We start from the raw sequence: 16,053 nt of genomic DNA on the forward strand, positions 1-16,053 counted from the left end.
AGATTATAGAATCAAGCTATATTGTATTTTATGGGTAGAAATCTGAGCTGGGAGATCATCAGAAAGTATCCCTGCATGGTGGGAATGAAGCCCATGAACTCTTGGGTGAAAGTGAATACCACTATACCCCTCTCACCCTGGCATGAGTAAAGTGGTCAAGTGGCAGAAAGTGAGAGTGGTCGAGTGGTACAGGTTACGCCTCTCACCAAAGAGGTTGTAGGTTCAATCCCCACCAGGGGTACTTTCTCACTATCTCCTCACCCAACAGGTTGTGTGTTTGAGCTCCACAAATGGAACGTTCTCTTGGCCTCAAAAATTACACTACAATACAGGGGCAGTACTCGAACTTAAGTCACTTTCCTATCTGAAGTATCTCAATGGTCAAACCATCCTAATAATAACTTCATAGCCACTGAAAAACTAAAATTCCTTTTATTTGACAATGCAAATTTTAGGAAATCAACTTAGGTAAGGATGTGACATAGGTTTATGAATATGACTCCTGGTGCACAGCCCAGAAAACAATGAATTCAAGAAAACAATTTAGTTTTAAGAAAACAATATGAAGCGTACTAGTACTCAGTAAGTATAATGAAATCCACAAACCAAGCATATGTTTTGGCACATTGTCATCCAGGGTGACATTTTCCACGTTGCCATCGTAAAACAGAAGAACGGTTCCCTTTAAGCACACCCAGTAACGTTTCCATGTACGACGGGGAGCCAGCTCCAACTTCTTCTTGCGCTGAACAAGCCAGTTCTTTACCTCAAGCCATCTGAAACAGATTAATTATGTTTTAATCTCTCTTAATGTCTAGGCAGAGTTCTATTTGGTCAGACCACAGGAAAGCATTAGTTATCTGTTCAACATTCGGCTTTCTGTTAAAAATAAAAGTAGTTAATAACAAGAGATGTTTGTCAAACATTATGCCCCCTGAGCGCCAAGTTGCCAGAAATATTTGGACAATTGAATGAAATATGCATGGACTGAAATGACAGCTGATTTGTCATTGGATGCATATGAGGCAGGTCATCTACTTATGATAACTTAAGAAGGCAAATAAATGCCCAACTAAAATAGTAACATAAAAGAAAATCATTTCTATACAAACATTTAAACATCAATCCCAATCATCTGTGCATGCATTAAAAAAATATGGACAATCAGAAAACCTTTTTTCAGCTTACAGTCACACTGACCTTGACCTTTGACCCACTGACCTCAAAATCAATAGGGTTCATCTGCTGGTCATGACCAATAAGCCTACCTAGTATGAGGTCCCTGGGTCAAAGCGTTCTCAAGTTATTGATCGGAAACCGTTTTTCATGTTAAGGTCACACTGACCTTGACCTTTGACCCACTGACCTCAAAATCAATAGGGTTCATCTGCTGGTCATGACCAATACACCTACCAAGTATGAGGTCCCTGGGTCAAAGCGTTCTCAAGTTATTGATCGGAAACCGTTTTTCATGTAAAGGTCACACTGACCTTGACCTTTGACCCACTGACCTCAAAATCAATAGGGTTCATCTGCTGGTCATGACCAATAAGCCTACCTAGTATGAGGTCCCTGGGTCAAAGCGTTCTCAAGTTATTGATCGGAAACCGTTTTTTCATGTTAAGGTCACACTGACCTTGACCTTTGACCCACTGACCTCAAAATCAATAGGGTTCATCTGCTGGTCATGACCAATACACCTACCAAGTATGAGGTCCCTGGGTCAAAGCGTTCTCAAGTTATTGATCGGAAACCGTTTTTCATGTAAAGGTCACACTGACCTTGACCTTTGACCCACTGACCTCAAAATCAATAGGGTTCATCTGCTGGTCATGACCAATACACCTACCAAGTATGAGGTCCCTGGGTCAAAGCGTTCTCAAGTTATTGATCGGAAACCGTTTTTCATGTAAAGGTCACACTGACCTTGACCTTTGACCCACTGACCTCAAAATCAATAGGGTTCATCTGCTGGTCATGACCAATAAGCCTACCTAGTATGAGGTCCCTGGGTCAAAGCGTTCTCAAGTTATTGATCGGAAACCGTTTTTCATGTTAAGGTCACACTGACCTTGACCTTTGACCCACTGACCTCAAAATCAATAGGGTTCATCTGCTGGTCATGACCAATACACCTACCAAGTATGAGGTTCCTGGGTCAAAGCGTTCTCAAGTTATTGATCGGAAACCGTTTTTCATGTAAAGGTCACACTGACCTTGACCTTTGACCCACTGACCTCAAAATCAATAGGGTTCATCTGCTGGTGATGACCAATACACATACCAAGTATGAGGTCCCTCGGTCAAAGCGTTCTCAAGTTATTGATCGGAAACCATTTGGTATTCCGACCGACCGACCGACCGACAGACAGACAGACAGACCGACCGACCGACCGACATGTGCAAAACAATATACCCCACTTTTTTCAAAAGGGGGCATAAAAATAGTAAAAGATCACAAAAGGTTAAACCACATCTACAGAAAGTATCTATGGTTCTCAATGCTCCAGCAAGGCCTAACTTTCAGGGGGCACCCTGCTGCCCTTTTCCCGCATCCGGCCCCCCCCCCCCCCCCCCTCCTGCCATCCTGCTGCTATTTTACGTTGCTGCGCTGTGCCCTTTTGTTTGATAGAGATGTCTTTGATGGTTATGAACTTGAATTTGATATCTATTGGACATATTGTCAAGTTGATTTTCAGAAATAAGTTGAAAATAATAAATACCCACAACTTTGTCATGTAAGTAGGAATAACTGGGAGCTAAGGTATTCATAACAAACTATTTGAATTGAAAGTAGTTACAACACATGCACATTATGACTTGAACATAAGCCCATGCAAATGCCCGATTAAGGCTCAATCAATGAGCATCAAAAGTGCCCTTTCTGATCTAGCACACTGCCCATCTCAATTCCTGGCTGGAGGGCTTGCCGTATTTAGATGGATACAACAGCATTGTTTGACAAGTCAGTAGATTTCTTGCCATGAGGATTATACCCTTGCAATTATATAGGGGTTGGCTCTAGAGCTATCAGCCTAAGCCAACACCAACTCCTAGACTGTGAATAGTTTTGCTAATAGCTACTGGTACATAATGGTATTACTTAATAGATGGGCCCATTGCAAAAACATTAATAAATGTAGTTTTCAAAGGATGTCTTAGTTGTTGTTAACCTTATACTGCTTAAAAGTGCTCGCTGCATTAGAGTGCTTGAGGACACCGGCTGTAAAATTGCTGGCAGAATCTATTACGATAAATGTTCTTACGATATTATTGAATGTTTATACCATAAACAGGAGTTACACTTGGACATTTAAATCTTTATTGAAACAGGGTCCTGCATCATGGCTTTGAGAATCAGTTACAGATCAGACACAAGTTATTTATATTAGGAGACGGCAAGAAGATGAGAAGATTTTAGATGACATTTTAAGTGCTCAAAGATTTGCCTCTCCCAGACTGTAACAGACTGGAATCTAAAATACAACTAAAGCAAAGAAGAGGACCAGCAAATGGATAACATAAACTACTGGAAGTGACTGTTAATGGCCGGATCAATCACACTGGGTATACTTAAAGAGATAATTAAACAGGCCTACCAGACTAATGACACCCAGTGAAATACGACTCTTGGTGGTGGTTTATGCTTGACCGAAAATAGGGGGAACAGTTTTTCAGGCTATGGTGTGAAGCTTGATTGCTTTTAATTTTACACACCAGCTTTAAAGACCCATTTGCCCCCTTTTTAAAACGCATAAATTTTGGGAATATTAACCTTTTTCTTTTCCAAATATGTTTGCACATTCAGGTATTCAAGCTTAACTGGTGGTCAAGTGTATGAGATATGATGAAACAAGTGATGTCATTGATGCTGCTGCCACAGTTCAAACAACAAAATTATACACCTTTCAATTGTCTTGGAAGTGGTATTTTCCAGATTTCTGTTGGATTATCCTTGAGAAAATTATGTAAAAATTGATTGAGTAAATTAAAACCATGATTTTTTTAGAATTGTGGTCATCTGTGTATGAAAACATTTGGTCACAGATAATCATTAAGTTTGAAGAAATTCACTGACCGCACTCTGACCAAAGATTTTCATACACTCATGAATTGCAATACAAAAAATTAAATGGAAGAAATACAGCCAAATATCTTAAACTGATCAAATATGGACCTAAAAAACATCAGCATCCATATCTTGAATATTAAGCAATCAACCAGAAAGCAAGAGCAGTCCATTTCTTGTCCAGAGGGAAAGTTTTTCACAGAGAATCGTAAGTGACATTCAAAACAGAAGCACTTGAGGCATTTATGCTTTCATTTGCTACTACCAATTTGTAGCAATAAATCAAAGGAGATGGAAAGTAAATAACTCCCAAAAATCCTGATTAGACTGTCAATTCATGGTCAAGCAGAAAAACAATGAAGATATCATATTGGTCAAGTTTCTGGACAAAAACTACAAAGCCTTAAGAAATTCTGTAGTCCACCATATGTATGGATTTCTTTTTTGTTCATTATTACCGGTATGCACAGTAGGTAATGTTTTTGTTTTTTAATTAATTCATTTTATAAAGTAAGTATGTTAAATGCCCATATGCCTACATAAAACTGCATGCAGCGCTGACTTCCTTTTTTAGTACCGTAATTATACTCTCAAGCTACGATAATCATCTGATGTGGATAATTTATGTAAGGCATTAAAAAATAATACGTTTGTTTCATGCTCCCAAAATAAAAGGTAGGTCGCCCCAAAAATATAGAGTAGGTCGCCGCCAAAAATATAGAGTAGGTCAGGTCGCAAATTATTATTTATTTTTTCATTTTTTTTATTACTGTAGGCAAATTGTTTATTCAAACTTTTTTGTTACCAAAAACTTTATGTACTAGGTCTAATGCTTTAGAACACCTGTACAATCAGTCTTTGTAGCACTGGTATTGTTAAAAGTCCAAAACACTTTATTTAAAAAAAAAAAAAAAAAAAAAAAATGAGGTCTCTTATTCGGGCAAAACCCCTCCAGATAAGTCAGAAACCTTATATAAACATTATTTTTACACCTAACTTCATTCTAAAAGTGTCTTTTCGTTTATTTGAAATAAGATTTGGTGTTTTAAATATTAATTTAATGATATCAAACTGTTGCATAGGCATAAATATGTGTTAAAAAATATCTTCAAAAAATATTTTAAGATGAAATAAAGGTATTTTTCCTACATGCATGCCGAGACAAGGGAGATCACTGTGTAGAATACATATGCCTAGATATTGTGCAACACTCTGCTATCATGACCATAACAACTATGTTAAAGGCTATCTCTTAAATGACCTTAGTCTTATCTTACGATGCATGTAATCCTGTTTCCAGGCCTCGACTCCTGTGTATCAAATGCAATAAAAGTGGAAAATTAATTAATTTCAGGGGCAGATCCAAAACTACACATTTGAGGGGGCACGCCTTAGAGAATTACACTAGTTATAGTCTAAAATGGTGTATTTTGGTGTAATTCATGCATAATTTTCCTACAATATTGACATGAAGATTTCATTTGAACTATTTTTAGTCAGCACACTAGTGGATCCTGTGAGTGGGAGGGGGCACCCACCAGCCTGTGCCCCCCACCCCACAGGATCTGCTAGTGCACTAACTTATTGAACAGCTAGTTCTGAAACTGGAGGAAACTTTGAAACAGCACACAGATGCTCCCAATGTCATGTATTTTAATTATCTTTAAATTCCCTAAAGAAACTTCCTATAGTCAACAAAATCTTCCGATACAATAAAGCTCCATCTAATCTGAGTATACATAAAGCAGATACACTCTTCATGCTTTAACTAAGATTAAACGCAACAATCAAGAACTGGTTCTACCAAATGTGTGCACAAATCCCAGAAAAGCTAGCTTTAACAGGCCATTTTTCATGTCATATACTCATTCACTATTGATTACAGGACACCTCCTGCAATGATTAATTCCAAAGAACTGCATTCAGTTCACCCAACCAGCAATTAACGCATGCCATCACTGCATTAACTTTTGCCTCAGGGTTTATTCAAGCTCGAATTGCCGTTTGCCAAAGGAATCTTCCACCAAATTGACATCTGGTGTCTGATCCCGAATTATGTCTTTGTCAGTCGCAGAATGTCAACACTTTTATTGGAAAGATTAACTCAGTCAGAGCAAAAGAAAATGTGCAAAAAGTAGAAATTCCAAATAATTATCAATATCTTCTGTTCTATTAAATGCAGGGATTTCAAGATATTATCTTGGCAATCTTCAGTCGGAACACCTCGGCCATCTTCGAACCTTGAATGTATGTCGCTGCATTAGTAAAAGTATTTTGTACAATTAAAATGGCGCCAATGTCTACAAGGTTGGTGTCTGCCTGTACTTTATGTTTAGTGAAAGACAAACGCCTTTTTTTTCCTGAACATAACAAAGCAGTACTGAATATGGTTTACGACATTTAGATCTACTTGCATTGTGGTTAAATACACAAAAAATCTGAAGCAGCACAGATTCAGGTGTATTAATTCTGTAATTGAATTCTTTGTTTCAGACTAAATTACTACAGGATCTACTAGCAGCAAAGTTAAATATGAAAAATATCTGAAGCTTCACAGATTCAGGTGTATTCTCTAATTGAATTCTTTGTTTCATACCAAATTACAACACAATCTACTTGCAGCGTAGTTAAATGTAAAAAATCTTGCATTGTAATCCCTCCATATACATCTGAGGATGTTTCAAAGGAAATTGGCCAAGGTGCTCCAGTTGGGCAATTTTAGAATTTATTTCATTTCTTTTGTAGTCACGGCCCTGACTATTAGATATGAGACCACTAGTTGGGAAGAATGTTTCACCAAAATTATCCAAGCCTATCAAAGGTTTGGTACCTAACAATACGTACATGATCATACACTTGGTTTCCGAATAATTTGTACAACCACAGAACTTACCCAGCTTTTCTGATTGCGCCGTGTTGTTTGGCGTAGGAGAACTGACTCTCAGCCTCTGTCACTGTGTGTATACTGTCATCACTTCCTGCTTCATCATCATCTGACATCTGTTAACCATACATTAACAGTGGTTATAACATTGGTAGACTAATGGTTGTATGGGTCATTAAAGAAGCAATATATTTTACTTTAGAGGAGAGGGTTATGTCATTGAATGAGCTATTCATATAAAGTAGAAAAACCTTTTTCAGTCAGATTCAGAAATTTCAGTTCCTTACAAAATATTGTGTTTTTTCCTGTAATGAGTAGGCCACTCTGACAAAGATGGCTAGTGGAGATGCCATCATGTTTACTAACTTTCCACGTAAATGTCAGTGTTTTTACCTCAGCTGTGTGAAAGTCAAACTGACTCTCAGTCAACTGACTAAGCAGTGGTGATTAGAGGAACTGCCATAATGTCCACTGAATATCTTAGTCAATATTAAAGTTCTTACCTCAGCTGTGAGAAACTGACTCTCAGTCAACTGACTGAGTAGGTCACTCTGGCTGAGATGGCTGGAGGAACTCCCATCATGGCTACTGGCTCCAGTTGAACCACCCTTTAGATCTGAGCGTGTCACATCTAGACCTGGAAATATTAAGTAAGCAGGTTTAAAACAAATTGCTTACACATAAAACTGCTGAACATTTCCTATTGTCCAGGTATACATCCATGTTATTTTAGATGCCAAACTTTTGCCATGAAGCAAGAACCACCACAATGTTTAAGCCAGTAGTACTTTGATTTGTATTCATCGGAGAAAAACAAAGAGCTTTAGAGAAAATGCTTATGCTTGCATGTTGTTGTTTTTTTCAGTCACAAAGGGTCATAACTCATTTACATTATTAGCCAGAATTATGGGCCTTTGTATACTTGTGTGTATTGTCTCTGGTAACATGTTTACAAAGTAAACCAGATATCTTTTATTTAGGATTTTGCACTGGCAATAAGGTAAATCTATGGCAATACCTCAACCTGATCGACAGATAAGCTAAATATACAATTCTCATTGATGGAGACAAAGATTAAGATTCACATTTAGATTTCAGTGCCACTTGCCAAATATTTTATCACTTCTCACCAAGGTGAACTTATTTATTTCAAATAAAATGCCTTTCAACAGATTGCTTCGGACATGGATGATTGGGATAAGAACTGTTTTCTTCTTCAGCCACAATTATAATCTCAAGGCAGTGACCCAAGAGGGCAATATGAGGATTAGTATAGCATAAAAATAAACAACGGTTGTCGCAGAGCCAATGCAAATGCTTGTCTTTTTTATTCAGTTAAACAAGGGACATAATGAAAAATAATTATTAAGTTCAGAGTTATGTGCCTTGGTATACAGGTGAGTATCATGTTTTTGGGTACATGTGTACACCAAGTTTCAGTTGAATATTTTGAATGATTTTAGAAGGAGTCACTATTATTGTCATATATAAACATACAATAAATCTATCTATCTCAGGAAAAAGGATGGTTTTATTATTATTTCAGTGCACTTTGATTGCAAACACTTTATGATCATGTTACAGTCATTTTGTGGCAAAAAACGATCTATGCAGTATTTACTAAATCATCCTCATAACTAGCCAAATAAATCAACGATAAAACACATATTGATAAACCTTATAAATATTGTTCTGGTCTATGATTTATTAGTCAGTTTCCCTTTATCAACTCACAATCCTTATCATGATTATTTGTTTGCACATGTTATTTTGTGTACATTCATGCACCTGATATATGAAAGTCGTCGATAGTGCTTAAGGTGTTTGCCTTTCACCCAAGGTTGTTTGTTTGATCCCCACTATAGGGTGAGAATAGTCAAGTGGTTGAAGTGTCTGCCTCTTGTGACCCAAGATGCCCCACAAAGTTGAGAGTGGTCTAGTGGTTAATGTGTCTGCCTCTCACCCAAGAGGCTGTGGGTTAGACACCCACCAGGGGTACTTTGTTGGGGTTGCGATTGTTTGCATTATTATGGGAATTAAGACAGTGACTGAGATTGCCCGATGCTTACAACATCCCTCTAATCTCAGCGTTTTATGGCAAATTGCCCTGTTAAAGGGTTGAGATGTAAAAACAAAATCCCCAATGACAACACCCCTCCACAGCCCCCGACCCCTCGCCAAATTGAGCATAACATTCATAAGGCACATTATATATAGCTTATTTATAATTTGCATAAAAATCAGATAACAAAATATGATTATAAATTCATATCTGTTCTTTATGCAAGCTAGATATCAAAGCTTTTTTGTACATATATCTTAACTCCAACTATTTGGAACAATATGACTGTGACATTGTCCCACCCTTATCAATCAGTTTAAACATACCATTTAACTAAAACAAAACTATATTGATCTGACAGCTCACAAACAATCCTTTGATCAACATGAAATAAATCAGCTATGCTTAAACACCTCAGATGATTATTATACCATTGTCTTAATTCAATTACCTATTTACCTAATCAATCAAAATATATTGTATTTTTAAACACCGGTCATCTTAATTACTTCGAATGCATTTTTGTGGACTTCATCCTTTTGTCTTTTAAAACTATTTGACAGAAAGAATGTATATATTATACAGAAAAAAAATGTCGCAGACACTGGGTTTATCTTGGGAGTAAAGGTGAAAAATCTCTCATTTCAAAATTCAACATGCACTATGTTAATACAAAGAAAATAATAAGGCTTAAAAAAAGCACAGATTTGGTTCGGGTTACCCAACAGTACCTACGAAATAGGCGCCGATCTTAGCGTTTGATAGTCAGTTGGTAAACAAAAAAAACATGCAATATTGGGCATGTATTGGCAGAATGTTCACTAAGTTTCATGTGAACATTTTCAATGGTTTTTGAGCTATGGCCAAGATTCAAGTTATTGCAATTGCAGACAATACCGCTGCCAACTTTGTTGACTACCTGTTTAATGATTACGCAAAGTCTACTGTGGCCAAGGCTATCACATTATTTTGATTTTTTTTCTTTGAAAACAGAACAGCTAATGCACCAGTCAATTGTAACCATGGCCCCAAAGTCCAGGGAATAGCAGGGACTTTGTCTTTCAGTCCAGCAAATCCCAGGTAAAATCCCCGCCCTGCAGGGACAAACTGCTGGTAAAACCCCAGCCAAATGCCCCCACACCTAGGGTACATCTTAGGTAAGGCCTATTATAATGTACATATTTAACAAAACCACCACATTCACTCAGCACTGCCGGCCTGACCTGGAAGGTAAAAAAACGGACCATTTCCCACCGCTATCCCTGGTATACCCCCCAGACCAGGGGGGACTGTGGTTACAATTGACCGGTGCATAAAAATGCAGTCTGTCAGATTGATTTAAAGCTGGCAGACACAAAATATTTTCAGCTTTTGAAGTTCTAATACCAATGCACAAACTAAACCTAATCCTATTGGAATAGACTTGCCTTTTCAACATTTATAAGCTGATCAATGCTCATGTTTTATTCCATTCAAAAATTATGACATAGTTATCTTTTGATCTGTACTTCAGTTTGATTACGAACGGGGACCTTCATTCAGTATGCAACATTGTTAAAACCCAGACAAACAGGATTCTATGATGAAGTACTATTAAAATGGATGAATTTTCAAGCCTTTAATTAATCCGCCCAGACAATCATGATTCTAAAAAAAAAATTAGAACTGAAATACTTTTGCCTAGATTCAAAATGGATGAATTTTCAAGTCTTTAATTAATCCACCCAGAAAATTAGGATTCTGATAAATAAAATAAGAACTGAAATACCTTTGCCTTGATTTAAAATGGATGAATTTTCAAGCCTTAATCCATAACAATTTCCAAAACATTTATAATTTGTTTACCATAATTAAAGACTATTACACATAATTAATTATAAATATTTGAAATACAATGACTTTTTAGGAAAGAAAATGAAAGACATTGTTCCAAAAACCCTAAGTAATGCAATTTTGTTATATTTAGATTTTCAGACATTTTTTGTTATAATAGGCAAATCTGTACACACAAAAAAGCGTGCCTGATTTAGTCTACTTCTTATTTAGACTTATCCTTTTCCCCAGACATATTGGTCTCACACCCATCAATGTCAATGGTAAGTGAGTTTTTCTTGCAAAGGAATTATTCCAGACCGTTGCTACGGTAACCAAAATGCCTAGAGAGATCGGGTAATTTTGTAATGTCCGGTGCCTATTATGATAAATCAGCACCGAAACTTATTAGCTGCCAATTTTGATAATCCTTTGTCACATTTTTTCTTGGAGAGGAATTGGAGTTTGAATTGCTTACAATTTAGTAGAATTCTTAGTCAATAAATTTGCATTGTTAAAGACAAAAAAGTGCACAGGGAAAAGTGATAAGTGACTTAAATTTATCATAAACAATGATTATTTGTAAAAACAATATAAATAATTGTAAAAAGGTATTATGCCTTTACACATTCTGACCAAATTTGGTGAAGATTCGACTAAGGCTTCTAAAGTTATTGATCGGACAAGATCAATTTCAGGCAATTTTTATAATTAAAGGCTGGTAACTCTCGACTGACTAGAGCAATAATGGCTGGTTATCTAACTTTTCCAAGATATTATGTCTATACACATTGAATCTGACCAAATTTGGTGATGATTGGACATTAATGCTTCTAAAGTTACTGAACGCCCGTACGTAATTAAGCCGCAGGTGAAACTATAACACGTCCCATTCTTAGTAATGAACAGGCACATAAAAGTACCATTTTACTTAATAAAAATTAATTGCAAATATGAAACTGTACTTTTCAATTTTCATGGAATAAGACTCGTTGGATACATTTAGAGTAATCACTTGATGATCATGTGTTAAAGTGATAAAAAAACTTTGCAAAAAATATCAATGTAAACAAAGCAGACCAGGATCTTGAACAACGATGTCAACTATTATGTCCGAGCTAAGTATGTTTTAGTGTACTTTACAAGACTTGACATTTATTATAAACATAAACATTGGTGGGTATTGAACTTGTGAGCTTCCCACTACGATTTGCACATAGAATGCGCTGAGCTTAAAATAGATTATTTGAGGCTTAGCCAGGAATAGTTTAAGCCCGGAATTATAGTTATTCGGGTTTTCCCAGCCTAATCCTCTGGTACAAACAAAATTAAACCGTTGTTATATACACTTGTTACTTCGGAGACAATAGAGTCATTGGACTGTTACATGAATTTCAATAGCTTGATATTCACCTTTTATTTGTACATGGGAAAACCCAGTTAAGTTAATTCCGGGCTATATATATATATTAAAAACTCCCATTTTAGTCCTACATTGTATGTCAAACCTGGATTTTGTTTTTATTTATGGTATATTATATGTTCTCATTGGTATTATTGAGAACATTGAAAGAGTGCATTCCTGTTGTCAAGAATTTAATATACTGTGACATATATGAAGATCATACAATATCTAGATCATAGTAGCACCAGTATTTTTTTATCCATTTTTAACGGAATGATGGTGGGGCCCTTTGATAGGTGGAAAAAATAACCATTGTTTTGCAAAAGTGAGTGTTGTCTGCATATGATCATTACCAAATTGATGTCAAAATAATAGGGAATAAGAACTTTTCAAACGCTCAGGTAAACTTGTTTGGAATAGTGCGCTCGGAGTGGGGCTCAAACGAATGACCGTTTCAACACCAGCACGGACCTTTACAGACTGCTTACCAGGCGGCTGGTATTGAACCAAACACATAATGCCATTAGGGCCAGACAGCGTATTAAATATTTCAGTACATGACCAGTAGAATCAGAGATTGTTAACAACCAGGAAAAAAAAGCTGCATGACTTTTGGAATCAAAACAAAATTGTTGGGTAAAAACAGCCTATTATTTCTAAACTCTGACTTTCCTTTATGTAACTTTAATTTAGTCCATCTATATATGGCTTAGATTAAAGCTGAGAAAATACAGAAGTCTAAAAAAATAATGAGGTGGCTCAGGTGGCCACAGGGGCTCCAGATTGGCGTCAAGCTCTTTCCAAAACCAGAAATCCAATAAAAAAAAACCAGTAACTTTTACTCATGAACTATTGAATGGCATATATTTACAGGGTTGATTTATAGAAGTGCAATATTTTATTACTTTTATATTGTGTTTGTTTCACAAATGGTTTATAAAATAAATAGAACAATTGACATATGAAAATGAATTAAGTAAGCCTGTGAAGAAATGTTGGCCCAAAGTGGGGCTCGTTCCTTTATATGTCAGATTATGCCTATGCATATATACAGACATGGTGCTTGACCTAAAAGTAGCCCGGAGTGGTGTCAGAATGCTTATGCATATATACAGACATGGTGCTCTACCTAAAAATAGCCCGGAGTGGTGTCAAAATGCTTATGCATATATATATATATATATTCAGACATGGTGCGCTACCTAAAAATAGCCCGGAGTGGTGTCAGAATGCTTATGCATATATACAGGCATGGTGTTCTTCCTAAAAATAGCCTGGAGTGGTGTCATAATGCTTACCGGTATGCATATATATATATATACAGACATGGTCTTCTTCCTAAAAATAGCCCGAAGTGGCGTCAGAATGCTTATGGATATATACAGGCATGGTGTTCTTCCTAAAAATAGCCCGGAGTGGCGTCAGAATGCTTATGGATATATACAGACATGGTCTTCTTCCTAAAAATAGCCCGGAGTGGCGTCAGAATGCTTATGGATATATACAGGCATGGTGTTCTTCCTAAAAATAGCCTGGAGTGGTGTCATAATGCTTACCGGTATGCAATAGGCATGGTGTTCTTCCTAAAAATAGCCTGGTGTGGCGTCAGAATGCTTATGGATATATACAGGCATGGTGTTCTTCCTAAAAATAGCCTGGAGTGGTGTCATAATGCTTACCGGTATGCATATATATACAGACATGGTCTTCTTCCTAAAAATAGCCCTGAGTGGCGTCAGAATGCTTATGCATATATACAGACATGTTGTTCTTCCAAACAATAGCCTGGAGTGGTGTCAGAATGCTTACGGAATACTCATGTGTAACCAGACTGTGCACATGTTTAAAGCTTCACTCTCACAGATTTACCTTTTTGACAACTTTTTTTATATTTTGTCTTAGAATGAGCCAATTTTTGCGTACATATCTAATAACCAGTGATTTAAGACTGCTGACAAAAGACCATATCGTAGATTTTCCTAATAAAAATTTATGTCTGCTAAAAAAATAATATTTTATGGCTAAAATCTTTACTAACGCTTTAAGAAAAATTCATGAAACATCAATTTTTTAACATAAACATGAAAACCTGCAATCCGCTTTTTTTGTCAGCAATCTTACATCACTGGTTTCCATGCTTTTTGCAAAAATTGGCTCTTTCCAAGATGAAAATTAAAAAGGTAAATGTCAGAACGATCAATCTGTGAGGGTGCAGCTTTAAACACTCAGACAAATAAGTAACTAAAAAATTGTATCAAATTCAAACTATTGTTAAGCCATTGCAAATTTATGTGTAAATTCATCTATACCCTTTTTTTAGAATCATCAAATAAAAACCACTGTTTTTGCAACAACATTGTTTTTTTTTCAGTACAAAAAGTGCACTCACCAGATCCAGTCGAAATTGCACGTCGTAAGTATCCAAGCAAATCCATTGTATCCTATGTAAATCCAAATGAATACAGCATTCTTAGCACTAATAAAATGTCACACAAAAGAACAAGATTTTTGCAGAATATCGGCAATTTAATCCTCGTTCTTGTTCACAGATTCTTGACTTTATTATACAAACGTCTGTACATGATGGCCTCTTTACTCCAAATTTGGAGATATTCAGATCGATATGTCAGAGACATTGATACTAGCTTAATGTTTGTATATCTATTTTTCTCCTTGCTGGTAAAATAACAACAGTACGATTTCGTTCCTTTTGTCACAAATTACTATATTTATTCACTGGTAATAAAGGCGCTCTACAAATATATCCAAACACTTCTTATTTACTAAATAAATAAGGCTTTTATCAGCAAAACATCAAATGAAAATGTTTTTTATAAGCCTTAAGCTTAAAAATGCATATAAATACGAATTATCACTTTCTTTCAAAGTTGTAACTACCCATAATCCTTCGGTGGAACTCGGGTGCGAAAGTTATAATCTATAAGCTATTGATGATACCCTATCACATGAAAATTTAAATTTAAATTCAAATATCGCGTGCAGCAATATTAAACGGTTTCCTTTCAGTAAAATTATGCATTATACCACAGGCATGCATTCAGTCATGTTTAATACAAACGTTACCCACTTGTTAATAAATTTATGGGTTAAAAATGTAATAGTATTCCTTTATTCATATTTCTTTTTGATAATCCCAAATTAAACCACAATAATTTTATGTATAAAAAAAGACAAGAAATACCTTTACAGTGACTGAGTTACGCCATACATAAAGAAATATAAGTAATTTATCTTTCAGTACTAAATGCATGGTATTTTGTTCTAGAGGTTAAAACATTGACAATTCTCCTTATGCTTTTTGTACTTGATAAATAGCATAATAAAACCTAAAACATGATGACACAAAAATCCTCCTTTTATGTTACGAATATCCTTTGACAAAGATATCTTGCGATAAAATATCACATTTAAGGAAAGAAAATAGTTGAAATTGCAATTAACCGAGTTGTATAATAAAAAAGTTTTATTTAAGAATGTTAATGTTGTAAAAGATACCTGCAAATAGCAATGAATTTATAACCTTATTTAATTTCATGAAGAAGACTATAATCTGTGACAATAACATACACTGACTTTTAAAAACTTGTATTATATACTTTTCTAAGCTCATAAAATTTCATATTAAAAATACACAAATACTTTTTAAACTGTTTATTTCAATACTAATTAACACTCTCAACTATGTCAAATATCCAAAATACCTTTATTGACCATATCTAGTCCATTCGTACTGAACCACAGAAATGTATTACCTAACAATATAAGCTTAAAGCATAATATAACCTAAAGTTTGAAACAAA

The 16,053-nt window shown here is 35.8% G+C and overlaps 1 protein-coding gene across 16 annotated transcripts in view; it reads right to left on the reverse strand.

Moving 5' to 3' along the window:
* Positions 1 to 16,053, reverse strand: part of LOC128237356 (protein still life, isoform SIF type 1-like) — a 124,322-nt gene that overhangs the window by 24,644 nt on the left and 83,625 nt on the right. For 8 of the 16 annotated variants that reach the window (XM_052952791.1, XM_052952789.1, XM_052952788.1 and 5 more), the window contains exons 7-9: positions 7,457 to 7,590; positions 6,963 to 7,069; positions 607 to 776 (exon numbers count right to left, since the gene is read on the reverse strand). In XM_052952791.1, the coding sequence (XP_052808751.1) occupies positions 607 to 776; positions 6,963 to 7,069; positions 7,457 to 7,590 (411 nt within the window). Of the gene's footprint in view, positions 1 to 606; positions 777 to 6,962; positions 7,070 to 7,456; positions 7,591 to 14,621; positions 15,237 to 15,434; positions 15,456 to 15,954; positions 16,049 to 16,053 lie in introns of those variants that run through there. The other 8 variants (XM_052952799.1, XM_052952800.1, XM_052952797.1 and 5 more) reach the window with 7 other exon arrangements.

The sequence above is a fragment of the Mya arenaria genome, chromosome 6, assembly GCF_026914265.1.
Source record: "Mya arenaria isolate MELC-2E11 chromosome 6, ASM2691426v1".
NCBI lineage: Eukaryota > Metazoa > Mollusca > Bivalvia > Myida > Myidae > Mya > Mya arenaria.